Source organism: Triplophysa dalaica, chromosome 15, assembly GCF_015846415.1.
Source record: "Triplophysa dalaica isolate WHDGS20190420 chromosome 15, ASM1584641v1, whole genome shotgun sequence".
Classification (NCBI taxonomy): Eukaryota; Metazoa; Chordata; class Actinopteri; order Cypriniformes; family Nemacheilidae; genus Triplophysa; species Triplophysa dalaica.
The window spans coordinates 22,341,838-22,366,163 of NC_079556.1; the positions used below are offsets into that span (position 1 = coordinate 22,341,838).

The 24,326-nt window shown below is 37.3% G+C and overlaps 1 protein-coding gene across 1 annotated transcript in view; it reads right to left on the reverse strand.

The window, feature by feature from the left end:
- Positions 1-1,791: 1,791 nt before the first annotated feature.
- Positions 1,792-24,326, reverse strand: part of sntg2 (syntrophin, gamma 2) — a 46,332-nt gene continuing 23,797 nt past the window's right edge. Inside the window, exons 9-17 of the mRNA XM_056768824.1 lie at positions 23,964-24,091; positions 19,956-20,085; positions 17,988-18,026; positions 16,904-17,020; positions 15,757-15,828; positions 13,743-13,940; positions 6,980-7,072; positions 2,667-2,777; positions 1,792-2,523 (exon numbers count right to left, since the gene is read on the reverse strand). Of these exons, the coding sequence (XP_056624802.1) occupies positions 2,392-2,523; positions 2,667-2,777; positions 6,980-7,072; positions 13,743-13,940; positions 15,757-15,828; positions 16,904-17,020; positions 17,988-18,026; positions 19,956-20,085; positions 23,964-24,091 (1,020 nt within the window). The 3' untranslated portion in view covers positions 1,792-2,391. The remainder of the gene's footprint in view (positions 2,524-2,666; positions 2,778-6,979; positions 7,073-13,742; positions 13,941-15,756; positions 15,829-16,903; positions 17,021-17,987; positions 18,027-19,955; positions 20,086-23,963; positions 24,092-24,326) is intronic.

Consider the following 24,326-nt stretch of genomic DNA (forward strand, 5'->3'; position numbering starts at 1 on the left):
AAGAAATAGAATTTCACAGGTTATCACAAACTCACTTCACCCCAAAAAGAAAACGTGTTTTTAAGATGTTTATTTGTTTTGCTATACTGTAGATATTTATTGTGCAAGCCTATATTCTTTAACATAAACTGTTAATTTTGTAGGAAGTCCTCCATCATGGAGTCAGTCTGTGTCATGATTCATGATCATGACAGAGCCTCATGTTTTGTGTGGAGAGAGACATGTAATAGTTGGTTCTGACATAACATTCACTCTCTCTGGTCTCATCTTTGGCTCCGCCCCTCTCGTTTCCCCGTTTAGCCTTCCATTAGTGTTTCATTCCCGACATCTTTCCCTGTTAATTATCCTGTGTTAGTCTCATTATTTAATGCCCTTTTGTTTGTTCTCTTGTGCTGTGCGTTTTGCTTACATGTCGTGCTTGCGGAGTGCATCAATGTTTGACGTTCCGTCAATTCATGCCCTGTGGATTTATTCCGATTAGTTAATTCAAGTTGTGTAGCTCTAGTTCATGGCAAGTGTTGTTTTAGTTTATTCCTGTCAGTTTATTGTGTCCAGTCATGTCAATTTATTATTATTCCTTGATTATTGTTGTTCACCCCTCGTGGGTTTTTGTGATTATTAATTAAAGTCTTTGTTTTCCCACCACCTACCCCTGCCTGCAATTGGGTTCTTTCCCTGAAACCCTGACAGTCTGACCACATAAAGGGATTAAAAATCACGAGACATTTTGTTTAAGTGAAGGATCTCGTGTACAGAAAGGTTATTTTAGTTTACTAAAATTAAAACTTTTGAAATGTTCCTGTTCGTTGAAATCAATAAAATGTTGACCTAAGTTTAAAGCTGTAAAATTATAATTATAGACAAAAATAAAAAATAATGAATCTTATAGCGACACTAAAAATAAACCAATAAATTATAAAATGACAAAAGCATATACCAAAATTTATAAAACTAACAAAAGTTGACACAAAAAAATAAATAAAAGCTGATTTAAAAAATGAATAAAACTAAATCAAACTAAATTCAAACTACAATAACTCTGCCAGTACTGTATTTCACACAGAGATGCAAATGCATTATATAAGACTTTCTAAATAACAACACATATTCAGAAACTCTCATCACAAGTGATGTCTAACGTCAATGACACTTATAAGTAAACCCAACAGCGTCTCATGTGATCCGTCATCTCTTCAGAGTGATTCAAGAGCTCTAAAGACGGGACAGTCATTGAGAAACAATGTGTCTGTGAATCTAGAACGTTTGAGTACTGGAGGCTGAAAATCTTTCTCGTTCAGTCTCTGGAGTTGACTTCAGCGTCTCTGCTGACTGTGTGTCTGTTCCCCCGCGGACTTCTTTAAATGCAACACCAAGAGTTTCTCCTTTAGAATTCACTCAAGCGAATGTTTTTCATCCGAGCGCTTCAGATACGTCAGTTCTTCAAAGTCTTGCGTTGTCGGGCTCTCTTCAGCGTGTGGAGCACTGTACGTGACAAAACATCAATCACACAACACCCTGGTGACCTTAAAAAGATTTACAGGAACGTTTTTTCTATTACATTTGGCTTTCTGTTTTGAGTTCAGATCAATGTTCATGGAAACAAGAACAACAAATCATTCATATACACTCTTAAAAGAAGAACCATTCACACGTCCGAAGAAACTTTCTGTTTCACCAAAAGTTCTTTGTAGTGAAAAAAGGTTCTTTTGAGTAACTTCTCTGGGGAACTGAACATGTTTATTTATTTCTATTTTCTTGACTTATCTGGATCAAGATCAGAAACATTCAGTCGTTTCTCAGCAGTGAACGAACGCTTCCTTTATTTGAAAAAGAATTGAAGTAACACCAAACTAAACAAAAAGAAAAGATCAGGTACTATTTTATATAATTGGATGGAAAATGAATCGTCTGATAACTGCAGATGGCAAGACTTCTCAATTCAACAGCTACAATTGAGACAACTTTCAATACCGACTAAAAGTATTATTTACGACTTGCCATTCAGTTGTGTGCTAACTTGAAGTGTTTAGACAAAACATAAAAGGGCAACATTGAAAGAATAAGAGCGAGAAGAGAGGAATAGTTTGGTTGATATTACAGCTGGAAGTCTCTTGAAGTTTCACCCGTTTTGGCCTGTGATTGGTTAGCCGTACAGTGCATGCATTAATGCCTGGACATTTGCTTTGCTACAAAATCCTTACGAGTTCACTTCAACACGTCATTGGTCATATCTGTAGGTAGGAAATCAAAAGTCGATGCATGTCAAAACATCATCATCTTTCAAAGATACGTCATTCTGAGATTAGAAGATTCATACAAAAATAACAAGAACTAGATATTTCCATTGATATTGTGCATAAACCAGACGGGACTGTGAAGGTTCATGATGTTCTAGCTGTTGTTGATGTATTTCTGTGTGATGCTTTGACTGTTGATGAACACCGGATCCACCGTGGCCACTTTAGCAGCGATGAACGCGTGAATGCAGTGCAGGACAGCCGTCAGGTTAGAGAACTCCAACTCCTGTCGCCAACACAAAACAATAAACCTTCTCAAACATGTTTGTTCAGTCCAGTGATGTGAATGAATCATGAATCATGAGAAATGCTTCTAGGTGTGTTAGCTAGACTTTATAACACAACAAGTGTGTTTTATGATAGAAATACCTTCATTTCGATCTGTTTATTTTCTGAATTCTGGAACAATAGTTTGACTCGTGTTTTTCCATCATCCGAGGAACCTTTCAGCTGGGAGAATTTGTATTTCCAAACGGTTTTCTGTCAATTCACAACATCAGATAGTTGAAAACAATCAATTTACAAAAATGACAAACAGACTCAAAGTCAAAATACAGAACAGAAAAGTGTAAATACTGAAGAACATATAGAGTTTGTAATGTGATTTAAAGTGACAGTGTGCTTAAACAGTACAGTGAACTCTTCTTTTAAAAGATCATGAGACGTTTAAATGCCAATGTGTGCAGACGTCTAACATTTAGTTTCATTAGAATCAAGTGAACACTTCAGAGAGACCGTGAACTTTAACACACATGTCTATCCGCATCTATAATCATCGCCGGATATTCTCACTGAAGAACATCAGAAACCAAATATAGACTTCAGCCTGTCAGCGTGTTTCTCCATTAATAACACACCAGTCATTTCATTACTCACTTTTATGACCATTCCACAACTTTAGGTTATTTAAAAATAAACTTCCATGAAGAATGTTCTCAGATGGACCTTTAATACTTACAATTAATAATTCACACAAATTATTAATTAACAGGTATGACATCCATCATTCCTGTGAGCTGACGGACTTCCATGTTCACCTTCGTACGCATGTAAAGTTGGTCAAAATCCACATCATCACTTTACTGAACTAAAGCAGTCAGTGAGAGAATGGTGTGAGAATGTTTCAAACACACTTCTGAAAGAGCATTTATTTCAAGTTTATGGTTGAAGTAAACAGATAATACACAGTCAAAAAACTGTATGTTTAAAGGTCCAATAGCCGTCACTGGAGTGATATCCTTAACAACTTCTTTTTACATCTCTTCAGGTACCAATCATGAAATGTACTTCAAAGAACAAAACCTTTAACTGGACCTGTAAGTACAGAAAATGGTCTTAGGTGTAATACACTTATATAATGAAACAGGTATTTCATGTTTAGCACCTGTACAGAAAAGATCTTTAAATGGTCCCACCCCAGTGACGGCTCTTGTACTTTCAAACAAGTTTTGTACTTTTTTTCTGACTGTGATATAGTGTCTATACTGTATAGATCAGACGCGATTTCTTTAAGACTGCAAGGGAAGCTCAGCTTCCCCTATAATTGTCAAAAAATGAATGGTCAAATATATGTACTATTATGTTAACATTTTATTGACTAAAAATGCGTTAAACACGTTCATCTCGAAAGAAAACAATTTCGTTCAGAATCAGCTGTTTAGGTCGGCTGACTCGATTTCCTTCTCATTCATTCCCGTAGCGTACAGTGCATTACTCTGTTGAAGCCCAGCATCCATTGACTTCAATGGGGCTGCTTTAAACAGTTTTTTTCAGTGCTTAGAAACAAGACGGTCATTGGATAATGCTGCGATTATGTCCCGCCCACGGACGCTCAGCGTCTCTGGGATGAATGGAGGAGTGGGCTGGCCGGACTCCGAGCGTCTGCGTGATGATTGGAGGGTCTGTCATCTCTTTTTAATCCACTTTTTTGTCCTAAAACGCTCGTTTTTTGGGGTCGACAGCTTATAAAAACTTATTTCTTTTTTTTTTTTAGCTTGTTTGCTATACACATTGTCACATATCAGCTTTAGACATTTTTTTTTTTTATAAATCATAAATGACAAGGAGGTTCTTGCAATGCAAAGAGACGGTTGGTGTGGGCGTGGTCTTCAGATTATGACGCGTATCACTCTGTGTCTCCATTTCCAACTCAGTCCCATCGCGGGTTTTGCATGTGTAGTCGAAAGACAAACTGCTGCAACCTTCATCGTATATTTCACACAATTTAACACCACATTCATTGTTTCGGTTTACAGTTTTTCTCAATTGTTTACACACATTTTCTGAAAGCATGCCTCATATTCTCAGAACTCTACACACAAATCCAAAAAAACACACACAATGGGCAAAACCCCTCAATTCTCCTGCAAAATGAAACTTTACATTCAAAACAATGTTATTTCTTCTCAAAATGGGATTTTGTTTTTAAATGACACACACAAAGCATCATATGTGTAGACATTTATAAGAAGCAGCTGAACACTGATGTGCTCAATGTAAAACACTATGATGAATGTAAAACACTTCTTCTTCATTCATCATAATGATTTAAGCCTCTTTTGGGTTTAGTGTCACACTTACTACAGACAGTACAAACATAAATGTGTTGTTTAATATTTGAGAATATTGTTTTTATACTCAGAACACACAAATACACTAACATTTATTTTATTTTTCCCACAAAAACAATGTACACAGTGTACATCTCATTCCCAACCAACACAAAGTAGCGCATACACTACACACAAAACAACAGAATAATTTACTGTACACAGTGTTGAGAGTCAGCATCACTTGTGGGACTCACTTGCACAGTTATGTCACAATTCTTTGACTCTTTCTGAATTGTGTTCAAATGTCACCCCTTAGACCTGCTACATCCTTAGATGATTTCTACACAAGACACAGTGTTGATAAGCTTACCCTATCAAGATTTTGAAACATGTCATTGTTTTCTATTATTTTTCTTTGTATTTGCCGTAATGTTATGACTTGTTTTCTAGGACCATGTTCATGATTTCAGTTTCCTGTTCAGGAGACAGAACACGTTCCCGACCACCTTGTGTTGGTAATCTTTCAGTTCTGCCAAACAAATACTAAAATACTGTAAATACAAAGTAGGTTATCATTTCCTAAATACTTGAAACATACTTTACAGTATTTTTACAGTCCTACAGAACAGTCCACAGGCAATACTGTACTGCTGTACTCATTGAGCACTGTATTGATATTCAGAACTGCTATTTTCTAGTGAGAGTAGATTTCTTAACTATTCTCATTTGGTAAAGTCTGGATGATGGATGCTACAGTGACCTGTTCAGATGTGGCTGTACTCTTTGCCCAGCCTCCCTCATGTTAGACCACATGATCAACCAAAGTGGCTCAGATCTCATCAGAGATTACAGTCCTTGGCCCTCCCTGTCCTCCCTGTCCTCCCCGTCCTCCCTTTCCTCCTCCTCTTACTCTCACTCCTCTGCCTCTGTTTCCAATGTTGGCATCCATTGCTCCAGAACAGAAGAGCTCACCTGTTGCCCTTTTATGCTAAAGCTCTGATTGATAATTGTAAATCTGTGTGACGGGTGTTTGCCCTTGTGAGGAGTCAGTGTTCATATTTGAATGGCAGTGTGTTCCTTATGAAAACAAGATATTTTCTGCATGAAAATTGAGCCAAAAGCAGAGAATTGTGTGTAGTGTTTTGAAAAAAGTGTGTTTTAGAACTGCAATTTGAGTGTAAAGCAGGACCTGTGCCTGTAGTTTAGCAGAATTGGTTCAGGTGGTTGGTGAATGAGTTACATGTTGTGGTCATTGTGTCTCAAGTACCAGAATTTGTGTGTAAACAATTGAGAAAAACTGTAACATAATTCCCACATTTCCTCCCGTTGAGTTAAATATATATCTATATATTAGATCGTTTGTTCATTAATTCATATAGTCTGAACTAGCCAGCTAGCAAACTGCACACGATGGCAGACAGTGCTAATATTGTCGACCTGATTTTGGCAAAGCCATTAGAAAGTCTTCCTTAGAGGAGAAACTTAGCAGATTCCTCGACGTTTTTCAAATTTGGAAAGTATGCTTTTCTTAGAATTAGTCAATCCAGGGAAATTTGATGACATGAGACAAGCATTTCCAGAGGAGGCCTTCCAAAGTGTCCTGAAAAGTTATGGCCATCACTTTGATTCAGGGAGACTGAGGTCTGAACTTCAAGTCCTGTATTCAGATCAGGACTTGCCGAGTAACAGGGGAAAGCTGTGTGATTACTTGGTGTTCCTTAAAGACATGGAGTTGGACAGTGCAATGCCTCAGCTTTACAAACTGTTCTCATTAGTGCCAACAATTGGAGCTACATCTGCAGGTGTAGAAAGAAGCTTCTCCTGTTTAAAGCGGCTCAAGTCCTACACCCGTAACACAATGGGCCGAGGCCGTTTAAGCAGCCTAGCTCTGCTGGCCATTGAGAGGACACTGGTCAAGTCACTGGAAAAGACGCCTAGTTGGTACGACAGGGTTACAGAGCATTTTCTTGGAAAACGTAGGGCAGAATTTACATATAAATAAATGGACAATTTTTATGATTAGGCCGAAAATGAGCTTCCCCTCTTTAAAAGATCAGCAGCCGCCATTGGTATAGATGTGTGAATCCCATGGAAGGTCATAACAAACACTTGGATGTCTGGTGTTCTTACCGCTGAAATGTTGTCAGAGCAGGAAAATCCCGACTGAAAGTGGATTGTAAAGCAGAGAATCTTCCCCTGACTGCTGCACATGTAACTCTGAGACTGTTGAAGAAACACAAGAACACGTCATTCAGAGTGTCACCGCGTGACTGATGATGTTCATTAAAACTTGAAGTTCACGGCTGAACAATATCAACGGTGATGCTTGTTTTAGCAAAAAACAATTATTTCTTCTTATCATTTCACCGACCAAAATCACAGCCCGAGCGCTTCAAACCAGAACCACATTCATGACAGACAAGACATCAGCATTCACAGCACACTGACCCTTCAGATCACATCATCTACTGTACACTTTCTGAAGACCAGCGCTGAAATACATCTGAACAGATGCACAGAAACTGACGGATGAGTCGTGGGATCACAGCTGCTTACTCGGTTTCTGCTTCCATTTCCAAAATCTGTTTACAAATCCCATCGACCCCGGCCAATAAATGGAATACAGTATTCTGTTCTTTCCTGTTCTACGAGTCCTATTCAGTATAATCTACTATCTATTCTGTCCCATATGTGTTTTCAGCTCAAGTCCTCCACAGAGGAGACATTTCTACATTAATATGCATGAAATACACTGTAAAAAAATCTGTTAAAACACTTAAAGTACGTGTGGAAAATGACCAGCACATTTATTCCTTATTTTACAGACATTTCACTTAATGCTACAATGCAATTTAATGCAGTGCATAGTGAAAAACAACTGTAATAATGAATATGAAAAATACATTTATATTATTTTTGATCATTATAGCGTGCACGATTTTTAGAGTGATAAAGATATTGTGCTGTTTTACAGTCAGCGGTTTTTGAAATAAGACCTGAATAAGACATTTTATTTATGACGCCCAACAGTAACACTTCTGTTCCACATCATCATCATCTAACACACTTATGTGAGTAAAGAGACTATTGATGTTTGTCAAAACAGCCCTGACTTACATACGCTGAAGGTTTTTCACCCACACTGAGATCTCTTGAGATTTCTCCTGAGTCTCTTTATCTTGTGCACACACACACACACACACTCTTAAATAAAGGTGCTTCATGGAAGAACCTCTTTGTCTTAATGGTTTCATAAAGACCCTCTAACATCTGAAGAGCTCATCTGCTTCAAAAAGAAGCTTCTTCAGATTACAAAAAGTTGAGGAAGAGAAGTTTTTAAAGAACCTTTGACTGAATGGTTCTTCTCTGGCATCACTGTTTTAGCACAAACACACACACACACACACACACAAGTGTTCATTAAAAGTGTAAGAGGTTTAATTTATGGCTGCACATAAACTCAGAATGTAAACAGAGTAAAGTCCCTCAGCGTTTGACGGATGAATCTTCATGTCATGTGTGATTACTGGAGAAGGATTTTAAACTCATTTTACACAGATTACATTTACAAAGCTGATGAAGTAGTTTAGTGCTGAGCTTTAAAAATTGATGTTAACTTTAAAAACTTCTATGACTTTTAAATAGCTTTTAAAGATTTTATGAGCTTCCCCATACACACAGTTTAACATTCTCTGAGCTTAGCCTACAATTGTGTTTCTCAAATCTTTTACAACGCCTCATAACACTCCAACAAAGTCTCTCTCTAACCCCCCCCACACACACACACATGGACAGTCTCACACACACACACACACACACACAGAAAGTCTCACACACACACGGACAGTCTCACACACACACACACACACACACACACACACACACACACACACAGACAGTCTCACACACACACAGACAGTCTCACACACACACACACACACACACACACACACAGACAGTCTCACACACACACACACACACACACACACACACAGACAGTCTCACACACACACACAGAAAGTCTCACACACACACGGACAGTCTCACGGACAGTCTCACACACACACACACACACACACACACAGAAAGTCTCACACACACACACAGAAAGTCTCACACACACACAGACAGTCTCACACACACACGGACAGTCTCACACACACACGGACAGTCTCACACACAGTATACTAGTTTACAAAAGCACTCTACACACATACACACAAGACTGAGTGAGTTTGGATGTTATTCTTGTTTGTGTATCCCGTCAGAACCGCTGGACTATGCAGTGTGATTGTTGTTTAGTTCCAAATATTCAGGAGCATGTTTTCTTTCCGTCACAGATATATTTGAATGTGATCACACCTCAGAGCCCACACCAGGACTTGAGCTGTGATGGTCTTCATGTGTTTGAACTGAAGTGAGGGGGCTTGTCGCTTCACAGATGTGCTGTTTTAAATTCAGCTGCCGGCACACAAGCGGATTTGTAGCGTTTTCGGTCGCCGTGCGTGAACGCCGGCTGTCAGATGTGAAGCTGCGACTACGAGCCACTAATTGGAGACTTTCCTCGGAGGGATCTGAGAAACACACGGAGCTTTGTCAAAGCTTTCACCAGCAGAGCATAAAAGCACTGCACATACTGCGAGTGTTGTGTGAATAACAGCGTCACATCAAGCATTTCAATGTTCAATTCATCACCCACATCTGGACATACTACAAACAAAACTTGAGCTTGTGTCGGTGATATAATGTTTCTCATGGAGGCCAGAATGTCATTCAACTTAAGTACACAAATACACATGTGTCAAGTGTGTTTATTGTTTCTGCCATAAGAAAAAGAGAACTCATTGAACATCCATGTGAGACCACAGAAAAAAACACTGAAATATGTGTGGAACAACAAATTAAAAAGAAAAATTTAGAAATGCTGTCGTATTTTCAACACAGTGTTAAGTCAATAACACAGCATTTTTAGAGCAAAACACATTTTTAATTCTTTCCCTCAACTTTACATCAATCTGGTGCTAAAAATTGCTTAATTTTTTAACTTGCTCACTGTAAAAAGAATAATTTGGACAACTATCAGTCATGTTCGTGTATTAAGAATTATACCATGGTCTGTTTGAATACTGGATTCTGATTGGCTGGAAGGTGCGCATTAAAACCATTTATTTGACGGCTCATTGGAATGCTTGATTCTGATTGGCCAGTCACGACATTTGCAGGTTTCGTTATGTAAGTGATAATGTACAGGCAGCCAGTTGTATAACCCCGAAAGTGTGATCAGGACCCGACGCAAAGTGTTTTTTTCCATATTAGAAACACTGGACATGAAATGTGAATTTGATATATTTTATTAGCTCATTTTTGCAGACCTTCCATGAGGAAAATGCATTTACATTCGGTTTTAAGTTAAGAAACAACGTTCAAATGTCACAAACAGTCAAATTGGTTTAATCGTTTGTAAATATAATGTCATATATGTGATTAAAAGACACATTTATATTTCATTCATGATTTGCTACATTCAGGTTTCCGTGTGTTATTAGTTTTGAGAGGTTGTTATCTGGGACTAATGCACAGAGGAGTCCCAGTTAGTGTGATCCAAAGAACATTTGTACATGTCTGATCACAAATTACACTGTAAACAACAAGTCAAGCGTTAACTTGGCAAATGACCATGGTTTAAGCAGGATAATCCACGGCTAGCTGTGCATTAAAGGATTTGCTTCTCGGCCACCACATTTGCATAAAAATCCTTTGATTCCCAGCTAGCCGTGGATTAACCCTTACTAAACACCAAACCGCCTTCCAGATCTTGGAACCTGTTCTCCAATCACAAAATAAAACAGCCAGTAAACCAGCTAACAGAAGTTTGTTATAAGAATGTTCCTCAGAGGTTTTTGAAAATGTTTTATTTCCTTGAGTTGGGCTCTTGTCCCTTGACTCTCATGAGTCATGAATATTACTTGAAAATTGTGTTCTTGATCCTGAAGAACATTATAAAATCAGTCTAGATCAGATGTCTAGAACATTTGTGAAAAAAGAGTGCAAAAAACTACAACACAATTTAGACAAACACAGACATCAAGAATCAGTGTATGAACCTAAAAAATGGGGACAATCAACAAACAAATTCAGATAAACAGATCAACTGCAATACATGCTGGGAATCATGAATGATTTTTGTACTTAGATGTTACCCAGCATGCATTGCAGCATGAAGTTTTATTTTGATGATTGTCACCATTGTTGAGATTCAGACACTGATTCTTGATGTCTGTGTTTGTCTAAATTCAGCTGTAGTTTTTTTTGTGTCCAGATTTTATGTTCAACAGCACAGCACTCAAATCAAAGATGACTGTGATTTTAATGACCACCAACAAACTCTACTAGATTAAAATCTTCTTGGATTTCCATAACAACAGTAAATCACATGCACACAGTTACAACACGCCAACAAATCACACGTAGAGTCAAGGGACACCGAAAACCATGATGGTGACTTGTGTTACGGAACGTTCTTAAAACATTAAAAAACGGAACATTTTATGTTTTTAAAACGTTTTCAAAAACTTGAAAAACCTCTGAGGAACATTCTAATAACAAACTTCTGTGAGTAGGAAACATCCTAACAGATCATGTGCTGTACTGTACCATTGATGTGACTGCATCTGTATTTTACAAGGAGCCCATTTTGCATGAATTTGTACAAAGTAAAATAGTGACAAAGATAATTGGAAAAAAGCTGTGAGAAGGTCTCATCATGTGAGCGTGGACATTCACAGAAGATTTGGTTATGCGTCACCTTACCAGCTTCTGTTCACTCGTTTAAAAAAAAGGAAAGTTAGATAGTGATCCCGCAGATCTCCTCGCATGAAATAATAAGATAACAGTAAAGCTGTACAGTACAAGCACTGCACGCTGCAGACTGAGATCCCACACATGGAGGAATGGGTGAACTTTGTGTCGAGTGATTTAAAACGTCTCTGACAGCTTCTTTTCTTTGTGTTATTTTTAAACGTCTCTGGTTAAGGGCAGCGAGTAATACAGCTGGCGGGCTCAGGACGGCTTCATGACCCTTTTCTTTCTTTCTTTCTTTCTTTCTTTCTTTCTTTCTTTCTGCTCTGGAAAAGAGCCACAAAGCGTTTTGTTTTGATATGCGTGACCAGACGTTTACAGCAGCCGTGAGATATGTCTGAGTAAAGAAGTTTGAATAATTTCACCTTCAACGTCGGTTTTATCACTGCATTCTCATATGATAATATTTATCAGACACATCTAACACAAACATACACAACCTTTGCCATCATAGCTTTAAAAAGCACACACACTAATGAATCACGAAGATGACTGGAAGGTAAATGAGCTGCTTTATAATTGTTGGTCTGTGTAAACGAATGCTGAATCTTTGACCTCATCGCACTGTTAACGCATTGACTCGCACCATAAACACTGAATTTTTAAGATGAAGATTCAAATTAAAAGTGCTTCAACGTTTGTGTTTTATTCTCTGCGCTGTGAAGTGAAATTGAAACGCCAAAATCTCTATGTGTGAGTCTTTCTTCAGTGGAACACAAAAGAAGATATTTTGAGAAATGTCTCAATGCAAGTCAATAGAGTTCAGTGCTGTTTGGTTATCAGCATTCTTCAAAATATCTTCTTTTGCGTCCTGTAGCAGAAATCATAAATCAAGCTGAAATAACACGAGGATGAAAAAACTTTGAAAGAATTCTCATGTTTAGCTGAAGTGTTAAATCACATCATCGGTCTCGGGACGAAGGATTTTCTACTAGAAATACGAAACATTTATCTAGAGAGCAGTAAGTCTGGCCCACCGAACAAATTGTTTTGAGACGGCGGATAAAAGAGCGCAGTGAGATCCACACACAACACTAAACCTACATAACGCTCATGAGCCATAAATAAACATGTGATGGGAACGCACACACGCGTGTCGTAGACCCGTGAGACATGAGGTCGGCAGATTCTTCTTCTTCTCTGAGAACTGTGATATGAAGCTCTGCGTTTGACCCTGTGTGGTTTTTAAAGAAGAATGAACAGAATCTCTGGAGCTGGTAAATCCTTCTCCCGCTGAATGGGTGTTAGTTTCTACTTCATATCATCCAGCCTTCAGCAGCTCAGAGGAAGGCAGAGATGCGGTGGGTCTTTGTGTAGTCGAGGTAATTTAACGGCTCAATGGGAAGGTCTTGATGAAAAAACTCTTCAGAGAAATGTAATTGAAGCAATAATAAGGATTGAATCAGCCGCAGATGTGATGCTGGTCCTGCATACATTCACAGATGGGAAATCAATGCTGCGCCGTGTCAACACTTTAGTCAACACTTTTTTTGTCTTCGTTGATCTTCAGGTTTAAAATGAAAATTAAAGCTCAGACTTCTTTAATTCCATAATTAAGTCCTTAATATTTGAAACCACTCACAATTTTTACACAATAAATATATCCGTACAGTTTGGCCAAAGAAAGATGTATGTTTGAGAGGAAAAATAAACACTAGAAAAATTTCCTGATATGATCCTAATGATCATCCTTGTGATCGTCACCTCTGCTGAGAAACACTGGTATAATGGAATTAAGTATTATATTTCACTATAATGTCAAAAAACAAAACAAAATATAAATAAAATGGACGTCCATCTACAGGAGCTGTGTATGAATGTAGTGACTCACCTCTCAAAAGTTTCTTAAATCTCTTCAGAACACAAAAGAAGATATTTGGAAGAACATTGGTAACCACACAACACTAAACCCCGTTGACTTCCATTGCATGAACACAAAAGATGAAATAGTGGAAAGCCTATAAAGATCTGTGATGTTTCTGCTTTCAGATTTCCGTTCCTTCCGTCGTAATTGTTGTGACGTGGTGGCACTGACCTGTACTCTCTGTACCTCCGTGAACATGGCTCTCTGAAAGGCTTTCTCCCAGAACACCAGATCTGAACCCAACTCCACGCTGAAACACAGACTCTGACCGTGACCCACATGAACGCTGAAGCAGAAGGGTTCACTGTCCCGCAGTTCACCTGAACTAAACTTCTGTGTGTGGATCCAGCAGTCTTCAGCTATCCACAACTACACAAACAAACACAATTCACACTTCATTCATCTGCTGGGAAATTCTTTACTATTATTATCATTCACGTGTTTTGTTTTGTCTTTGCATGTGAGTGAAACAACATTTTAAAAGACTTTAAAGGCTTTGGGTATCACTGTAAAACTTTGCTGTAATTTTGTCAGTAACTTAGTTTTAAGCATAAACTTACCTAGTTTATACATTTTTCTTTCATAGAACAAGACTAAATATCTTTGGTACCTTTTCTTGATATGTAAATGTATCGTAATTACAGAAAGTTTTAAAAAGTTTTACTAGAAAACAAGATGAATATCCATAGGAAGAATGTCATTTTTTGCAGTACTGCTGTGCTAATGCCAGTCTATTCTTGTCCATTTTGAAAGTGTTTTAATTTTGATTAAAGTAATTGAAAACAACACTAATAGGAAACTAGTTTAAAGCAGTAATTAAATCTACTGTAAGTTACTGGAAAACCTGCGGCAAAACTACAGCAAAGTTTTACAGTGTATAATGCATTATTTAGGATTATTAAATGCTATGAAGCATTAAAATTGTTCAAAATGTGTGGTGTAATACATTTAATGTTGTTGTGAAGAATTATAACCAAAGTAAAAATGTGGAGTGTAATAATGAATTGATGAGTGTTATAATGTATCAACTGTAGTTACAATTACTCATGAGACTCTATAAGGTGCATAACAAGGCAAAATGAATACATCAAAACTACTTTTATTATGCATTAGTTATATATATATATATGCTTTAAGTCAAGTGTTACAAATGGGGGTAAATGTACTTAATCCTACCACTTACTACTTATTATTAACTATAATTAATGTGTCTCAGTTTGTAAAGAAAAAGGGAATGATGATCTCCATTCTTTAAAACCCACTCATGTGCCTTAAATGAACTCAAACATGCTCAAAGTCAAACAAAATTATTAAAAAAAAAGCCTGAACTGCTTTTCACTGAAATAGAAATGTGTCACCCTGCATCCCAAAAGCAGTCTTAAGTAGCATAGGAACATTTTTAGTGAAAGCCAAAAATACATTGTGTGCGTCAAAATTGTATAGATTTTTATTTTATGCCAAAAATCATAAGGATTTTAAGTGGAGATCACGTTCCATGAAGGTATTTTGTAAATTTCCTGCCCTAAATATATAAAAACTTTATTTTTGTGAGTGTATGGCCTGCTACAGCGCCTCTGATGGACAACTTTAAAGGCCATTTTCTCAGTGTTTGGATTTTATTTCACTCTCAGATTCCAGATTTATAAACGTGTGTATCTCCACCAAAAATACTCAACCTGATTTTGTCAAGTGGTTGATGTTCTCAGGACAACATATTTTTTTGACCTATAGACAATATTTTTATAAATAAAACCTAAACCTAAACCCACACCAAACCCCAAACCATAATTTATCCCTAAAATGAGGGAAAAGATGAGTGAAATACTAAAGTAATCCTGGTTGGAAGATTAAACTTAAAATAAACTGTAAACTTATTTCTCAAATCTGATTGGTTGATTTAAATGTTGTCCCAGGATCAACATGATGTTTTCCTAAGGATATCAACCACTTGGCACAGAACAGGAGAGCCGCCATATATTGTCCTATCCTCTACAACTCATACATCAATAGAAAGCTTAATCATTCAGCTTTCAGATGATGTAAAACTCTCAATTTCAAAAAATTGACCAATGGAGACTTTAAACAAATGAATGAATCAAAGCTGCTCTCTGTGGTAAGTGACAGAGATGAACGTTTAACATTTCGTTACATGATAAACAGAATAAACTCAGATCATTTTACCTACCTTATGAAATTTAAACAGAACCTCACAGAGGTGAAATCGAGCCACAGCTTCTGTCCAATCTGACGCCGTGACCTGACGAAAAAATACAAAAAAAAGTCACACAACAATACTCCTGTGTATTCATGCAGACAATCTGACAGGAGCTTGTGATTTAGTGTGTAATATGAATCAGTAGCATAAGAAGTCATTTAACACAGCCGTTTATTTCAAGTGATACAAATTTGGTCCGATCATAGATGCTCCTCCTGGTATCTCTGCTTTAGAAACATATATTACCTCTGACATCTCCATTACAATGTAAATTCCCCTCTTTGTGACCTACAGAGAAATGACCCTTATAAAACAGTTCATACTGTAAACCCACACAGAAATAAATCTGATTTATAATGAGAAATCAGTTTGTTCTTTAAAACGTTTCCCCAGAATGCCGTCTTTATTAAATCACTAATGCATATTTAATGAAATATCAGCACAGCGTTCTATTATGGTCATAAAGTTAATCCAAATCACTTATAATAACGTTAATTCAGCGCAGACGAGTCACGCCGAGGACGACGACTCAAAAGCATGCGCATTTAAAGCACAGACACTATAATGGCTTAGAAAAACACAGCCAGCACAAAGTACGAGGTTGTCTTTCATAAGCAAGGAAACCTGTGCTCACAGCCTTAATGGCCAAGATCAAATATTCGTCGCAAATAACTTATGTGCTCCAGGTCGCCGTGGATAATAGATTTCCCTCCACACACTCCATTAGAACATAAGAGATTTATTATATTTATGAACACAGGTATCTGCTCTTAAAATCCACATCAGCAACATTACTACAAAACTAGAGATTCAAGAGGAGTCACAGATTTACAAGTTATATTTACTAAAAGCTTCATTTGAAACAGATTTAAAAAGCTTTCATTTAAAAACAACAATAACAAAAAGATGATGCTGATGTGACAAAATTGTAACGGCTATACAGAAATGACTGTTAATAACTTCTGTGACTTCTTCCTGGAATCTAAACGGAGATTCTCACATATTTTCAGGTTTTTATAAAACCGTATGATCAGTCTGCGTGTACACAGGTTCTGAACACAAGAAACATTTTTGCAACATTGTAATATTGACAAGGAGAGAGAATGAAAGAGCTTACAGGAGGACTCCTGAAGATGAGCAGAGAACCGGCTCTCAACGCCATGAACCTGCATCTGTGGACGGACTCCACATCGCTCGCCTGGAGATGCTCACACACCCAACCCATATCAACGATCTGCAGCAGAACATCCATCAGTTCAGCAGGACACATCCCAGAATGCATTTCTACTCCTCAAGACATTGAATCTGACCATCTTAGCTCCATCTCACACAATTCCATCCCCAACCAAGAGCAAAGACGGAGTATTAAATGCTAAACTCACATTACATGACAGCAGTTTGAAGTTAAAGCTGCACTCAGTGACATTATGCCATTACTATTTTCCCTGATATGATATAAACAATAAAAAAATCTAATAAAAATAAGACAAATTAGACCCAAACAGTTTCAACAAATGAAATTCCCTTGATCACAACTTATACGCTCATCATATTCTTCACTAACATTTCCTCAGTATCTTATAATGAAAGTGCAGCTGTGACGTGTCAGAGGAGATCAGGTCCTCCCGACTGAGTCTGGTTTCACCCGTGGTTTATTTCTCCATTTATATCTCTATTGGAGTTTGTGTTCCTCGCCACAGGACCGTGTGGTCTTGCTCACCGGGAGACTGCTGATATTAGATATGATTTACTAGAATGATCTTGCTTTTTCTTTAAACACTGTGCACTGTCCTGTTTTTCTCTTGTAAAGCTGCTTTGGAATAATCCACGTTGTGAAAAGCGCAATATAAATAAAATTGAACGGAATTGAAGACTGATGCTTGTGAATTTACCAAGAATGCAACAGATTCAGATCATAAACCAATTACAGTGAGAATTGGGCAAATTTGATGAGAAGTTCATATTGAGAGATTTTGATTTAGAGATCTCTTCACAAACTCTTATGACAGACACATTTCAGACTCGTTTCCTCATGAGAAATATCTGAGACATGAGATTTAAACAAGTTTCCATTTGATCTCCATTTACTCTCGTTGATGTTTAAGAGAAATGCATTCTCATTGATGTTTAACTGAGATATTACTCATCTGTTTCATGTCCTATGAGATTTAAGGATATTTACCATAGTTAAAATCATTTACCTGGTCTTCTGGAGAAGAATATTTGTTTGTCGTTTTGATCTGAAACAGAAGAAAACAAAGGATACGTTTTTAAATGAAATACAATATATCTTATCAACTTGTTCCTGTGAATAAATGTCAATACAGCTGAACTATTTATCCCCACATTTGTAGTTAAATCCTATCTGTAAGGAGTTCAATGCATTCAAATTCATATTCAACACCCAATAACACAAGCCATTTCAGGTTTTCATGTGTCACCGTGCATTTAAGATGAACACAGGAAGTATTATAATGTGAAAACAATGAATGATGAAACAATAAACGCACAACGATGTGTCTGGAAAGTCATTTCACACAGTATAACGGATGACACACACTCTTAAAAATAAAGATTTCTTAAAAGTTCTCTGTCAGGCTATAAAAATCTTTAAGATCTACAAAAGCATTCTGTTGGATAAAAGGCTGTTTGAACTGAAAAAAGTTTGGTTAGTAAATAAAAAGGTTGTTCTATGGCATCACGTTTTTTTTTTTAAAAGTCCATTCTGCTTTCACATATGAAAGTGTGGTGTGAAGAGTGATTGACAGTTTACAGTATTGCAGTGTCACTGAATCACAGTCACAGCGAGTTTATCATCCAGCAACACTCTGCCGGGTCAGAATGAGTCGAACAACACTCATATCCCATCATCCTCGCTGCTCGAGCACATCTCACAGGCTCTATTTATAGGTCATAGGTCATCACAATGACAGATAACAGATCCGCTTCCACTCACACACACAATCAGACTCTAATGGGATGTTCAGCAATCAGCGTCTGTAAGCGTCATTAGATGACATCAGCGCAGTAATTGCACGTGAAACACGCAGCTGCACGGCACTCATTTACAGATCGTCTGCTGAAGAAAAACCTCATTGGATCATCAGCGTCTTAATTAAAACAACGCACAGGAAATGAGATCATTAGAAGACGTTCTTGGCACAGAAAACCAGTGAAGCGACTCCGAGGCCACAGAAGAGTCTTCGGACTCACTTTCTTCAGCAAAACAAATGTGTTATTACAGTGTTATTACAGGGAGCTCAATGATCTACAGGACGAGGAGGAGGGGATGAAGAACCTTGTCAGAGAATGACCAATAAGAACATTCTTAAAATACAGTTCATAAGAATGTTCCTAAGTGCAATTCTTCATAAAGTTGTTCTTTAAGAAGTATTTTATGAAGTAATCTTTCAAATAATAATACAGTATTATAAATTGTTAGTATTATAATTAAATGACAAAATGTGTTATGAAATCAGTCCTTTTAAACTCTTCTTTAAAAAATGTAAAGTCAAAATTGTGATTTCTGGTTCGACATGACTGTGTCACAATAAACTTATTGAACATCTTAACTTTTGAGATTTAAGACACCTGTTGGGTTATCCTAAATTTAATTACAACAGCTTTTTGTAAGAATTAGAAGTCTTACAAAATGACAAAATTATTCTTATACAGTTTTTAAAGCAGAAAGAAAATAATGAAGATGTTTTGTTTTGTTTTTCTTTAATTCGACTTTATGGAATGAGAGAAGTATTTTGGAAATTCAGCCCCTGGTTATATTTCAACTCAAAATCCAAAGACAAAAATGTGAATTCATAATAGGTTTAAAAAAATGTGTTTTGCATTGTGGCGCTATTCTCATATCTGTTATTATTTGAACATATTAAAATACTTTATTCTGTTTAAAAATGTCTTATATAGATATCAAATGATCATATACAGATAAGAAAGAGACTTTATATCAGAATCTGTATGAAAGATTAAAACAGGAACAATTATATTTGAGCTCAAATATCGTCTGTCTTAAGAACTGACCAATAATGTCTCACCATCAGTCCATCACATTCACTACAATATATACTGTATATATATCTATTTCTCAGCTGATATCCCATAATCTTCACAGCTGTAGTTCAGATGATGTCGCAGTGTAATGCAGGTTTACTTACGCTCTCGTGGGTTAAATCATTGATGTTGGTTGATATAGCTTGAAGCCAGTCCGCGCTTTCTGCTGCCGTGCAAAACTGCAGAATGTGTGTACAAACTCCATCTAAAGCAATGACCTCAAAACTGCTCGATCTGGAGAAGAACGAGACATATTCAAGTCATTCAACTGTGTTACAATGAAGTAAAAACTGGGATTGTTTAGGATGACTTTACATCATACTGATCAATGAAATACCTTGATGAGATACTTCCTTCATTAAACGTGTTTTACAACGCATTGCTCAACCTTCAGTTTCAAATAATTAAGATCGTGTGGATTTGTACATTTCTCTATAATAGTTCCTTATGACTCATTTTTTGACATGAGGGCCAACAGATGAGACATTTCTAATCAAAATACACAAAGAAATTTAGTTGTTAAAACAAACATGAAACATTGTGAGGTCATGTGACCACTGCTGAACACACTCAGTGTTAATCGTTACATAATCCATGTTGTTTCACATAGAATAATCAAATGTAGACAGCTTGGGTATATACAAAGAATTCTAAATGTACAATTGACACCACCGTACCATAATACTGTTTAATTGTTGCATATTGTTTCACAAACTATAAAACAGTAAGCAGTATACACAGGAGGCTATATTTTAGTATGCTGTGAGCAGTACCGTGAGGTTTTCTCTCATGAACATTTCTCACTGTAAAACAATCATCATTAATGCATGTCAGGAATAGACAAACCCCGAGAAAAATATCTCCCAATCTTTAAGGCCGTGAAGGTTGATGAAATAAATATCTGCGATGTGTGGTATATAGCAGGAATAGACAGTCGATCAATAAGTGCCGGCAGAACAGAATTTGTGTGTGAGGCTCACTGTAAAAAAACATGTGATGAAAGATGATCTGTGTGAGTTCTTCAACATTACTGCTGATCAAAAAAACACAACTAGACTCATCACACATCTCACAGCAGCTCCACTCACAGGTGACAGGTGTCAATATTCAGAGACGACTCCCAGTTGTTAAGAATGTGACGTCCCAGGACGGGACATTAGGACTTACTCTAACCCTGACGTAACAAGAGTGATGTCGTGCCCACTTTATCATCTCTTGTTAAATGTTTTTTACATTTACATTTATTCATTTAGCAGACGCTTTTCTCCAAAGCGACTTACAGTGCACTTATTACAGGGACAATCCCCCTGGAGCAACATGGAGTAAAGTGTCTTGCTCAAGGACACACTGGTGGTGTCTGCTGGGATCCAACCAGCAACCTTTGATTTACCAGTTCAGTGGTTTAACCCACTAGACCACCATCTCCATTTTTAAGCGTGCGTGTAATTATTTAATTTTATTGATGTTTATTTCAAATATTATCCTTTTTTGATTGTTACACGTGTGTGTAATTATTTTATTTTTATTTTAAATATTATTTGTATTTTGTTCGCTTAGTGTGTGTGTTATTATTTTTATTATTTTTAATATTATCTGTATATTGTTTGTAAAGCGTGTGTGTAATTATTTTGTTTATTTTTACTTTAAACATTATCTGTATATTATTTGTTAAGCATGTGTTTAATTATTATTATTATTTTTTAATTCATTTTAAATATTATCTGTATATTGTTTGTCAAGCGTTTGTGTAACTATTTTATTTTATTTAAATTTTTCTTTAAATATTATCTGCATTTTGTTTGTTACGTGTGTGTGTAATTATTTTATTTCATTTTTATCTACTTTAAATATTATTTGTACAGTGTTTGTTAAGTGTGTGTAATTATTTTATTTGTATTTTAAATATTATCTGTATGTTGTTTGTGTGGTATTTGTCTTATTTCTTCTCTCAAGCACTTTGCATCAGCTGCCGTTGTATAATATTGAGCTCCATTAATAAAGTTTGACTCGACTGATTGTGACGATTTGACATTTAATTTCACTGTGTGTTTGAAGAAATGCAGATAAAATTCACGTTGACTATTTAATGAAAGATTGTGCTCGACAGAAAATGCAAAGGCTCAACTGTTGAAAACACTTTCTATATGAAGATTGAACAGTATATTTCTTATAATCGTGACTTCAGAGATTGTTTGATCAGTGTGTGTTACATGTGAAGACCAATGACATGCGGCACTGAGGATAAATGCTTTGAATGCATTAAATCATCATGTGAACACACACCATGACCTCTCTAACACACAGTACTCAGTATTGCTCTCATCCACGGTGATTTTATGGATAAAAGTGAAACATTATTCTCAACACTACACATCTTTAGCACTCGTTCACACATTCAAACCTTTTCAATGCAGTGATTCAATAAATGCCATGATTTCAATTAATGCCAGCCATGTGTGAGACGCAGCCGTTCAGCGTTTGGCCTTTTTCAGACAGAAATTGGCTGGAGAATGTAATGTTCTGCTTGAGCTGCCAGCAGACTGTAGCCAAACGCTTAGATACCAAGAAAACGCCTGAGTGAGTGACGCGCACAATGAGAAATCTATTAGTCTGGAGAGATCCATTTTCATTGGGTATCGCCATACATACAGAGCGTGAGACAGAGAGAGAGAGAGAGAGAGAGAGAGAGAGAGAGAAGAGTGCACGAGGAAGAACACAGGATGGTTGTGCCCGGGCACATGGTCTAAACGGGTTGTCCTGATTCTCTTAATGAGTTTTGGGTGTTTTTTGCTGTAAACCAATCAGAGTCTCATCTTTCCTTTAAGAGCCAGTTGTGCGGAACAGCTGAACGCTTCTCAAGCGAAGAAACTGTTAAACTGCGCAAAGTTAAAGCGCGCGAGCAGATCATCTACGGGACAAACAGGAATCCACCAAATCTTCCCGAGGTGACATGAAGGCATTTTTATATGTACAATCTTTTACATCTTTGTCTTCTATTGTTTCATGTTTAAAAATGTTTGTGTGCTGCTGCGCTTCCTTCTGTGTATTAAAAAGGGGCGCATTATGCAGTTCTCATTTTCCTGCGCTGCATTGTTTAAAATGCACTTTCTGCTCATTTGTTCACCCATAGTCGTGCTGGTCTAAAGAAAGAGGTGATTTCTGGCGCAGTGTTGGCGCGTTGCTATTTTGAGAAACTGAAAATATACTGCGCCATAGACCATCTCACACCTGCTCTAAAGTCTAAAGTCAATGGCGCAATATTTCTTTTGTTTAAAAAATTGGGCATTAGTAGATAATGCGCCTCTGGGCAGGACCACAACGCAGGGGGAAGCGCAGCAGCACACAAACATGCCAAATATAAACTTTAACCTCACGCAGTTCCTCTCTGGAGAAGCGTCCAGTCTTTACTCTTGCAAATTCTGTCGTGTAAATAGTGAATCCACCATGGCTTTAGGCTAATGGAAAAGAATCAGACAAATGTCATCGATGTGTCAAACTGAGCTCAGATTTGTCTCGTCTGCAATCAAAACTCAATATTATTGAAGATCTTAATATCAATTTAAACATTTCTCATCACATTTACAAAAATCCAGATTATTTCACCTCTACAATCAATAGAGGTGAAATAAAATATATTATTTCACACCTCCAAACTCTTCAGTGTTTACACTCTCATTTGATTCTCGTTTTATTTCTCCTGATGAACGATTTGAGGAGAAACATCTAAATATTCTTGTTTGGAGTCAAAACACTGAATCCTTCCACAAGAACACTCAAACATATTCAGATGAAGAACTAAACAAAACTCTGTTGTCCACGGCTTTGAGGTTTTTTTGAGATTTCTTTCTATGATTGACTAACTGAATGGCTCTAAACGAAGAAAAGATTCTGCTCTTCACAGGCAGTCGCCTAAAGTTGAAGGCACTTGTCGGTGACCCGCGCTCTTCTCGCCTCAGCCGCATGGCTGACCTTTCCAGACACGGCATGTCTCTGCATAGATATTGGATTTATAACACCCTCTCACCTAAATGAAAAATGCGTGCAAAATCAACAGTGGGCCGGGCGCGTGTCCCACCTCACGCCCCCCAAGGCTTCACGGAGGATTAACGTACCGTAATTTGTCGCTTCCGGCTTTGCGCCTGGAGATTCGGGCCATGAACAGAGGGAGGTTGACGGCATCCAGCCAGCGCTTCTCATACTTTGGTTCATTATCCGAAGGTGAACAGGGCGACGACGGGGCCTAGACAGCATTAATGAGAGAGAGAGAGAGAGAGAGAGAGAGAACACAAACATCTCGTTTTTGTCACTATTCCCCACACTTTGATCAGAGCCAGCGGCCTCGTAACAGTCGCGTGTCCCATGATTCTGAAGTATCCGCAGTGCTCGACTCAAGAGATAAAAAACTGCAGTATCTCATAAAGGATTACAGTTTCCTTACACAAATGCGTGACACTTTTTATGCATATTCACTGGAA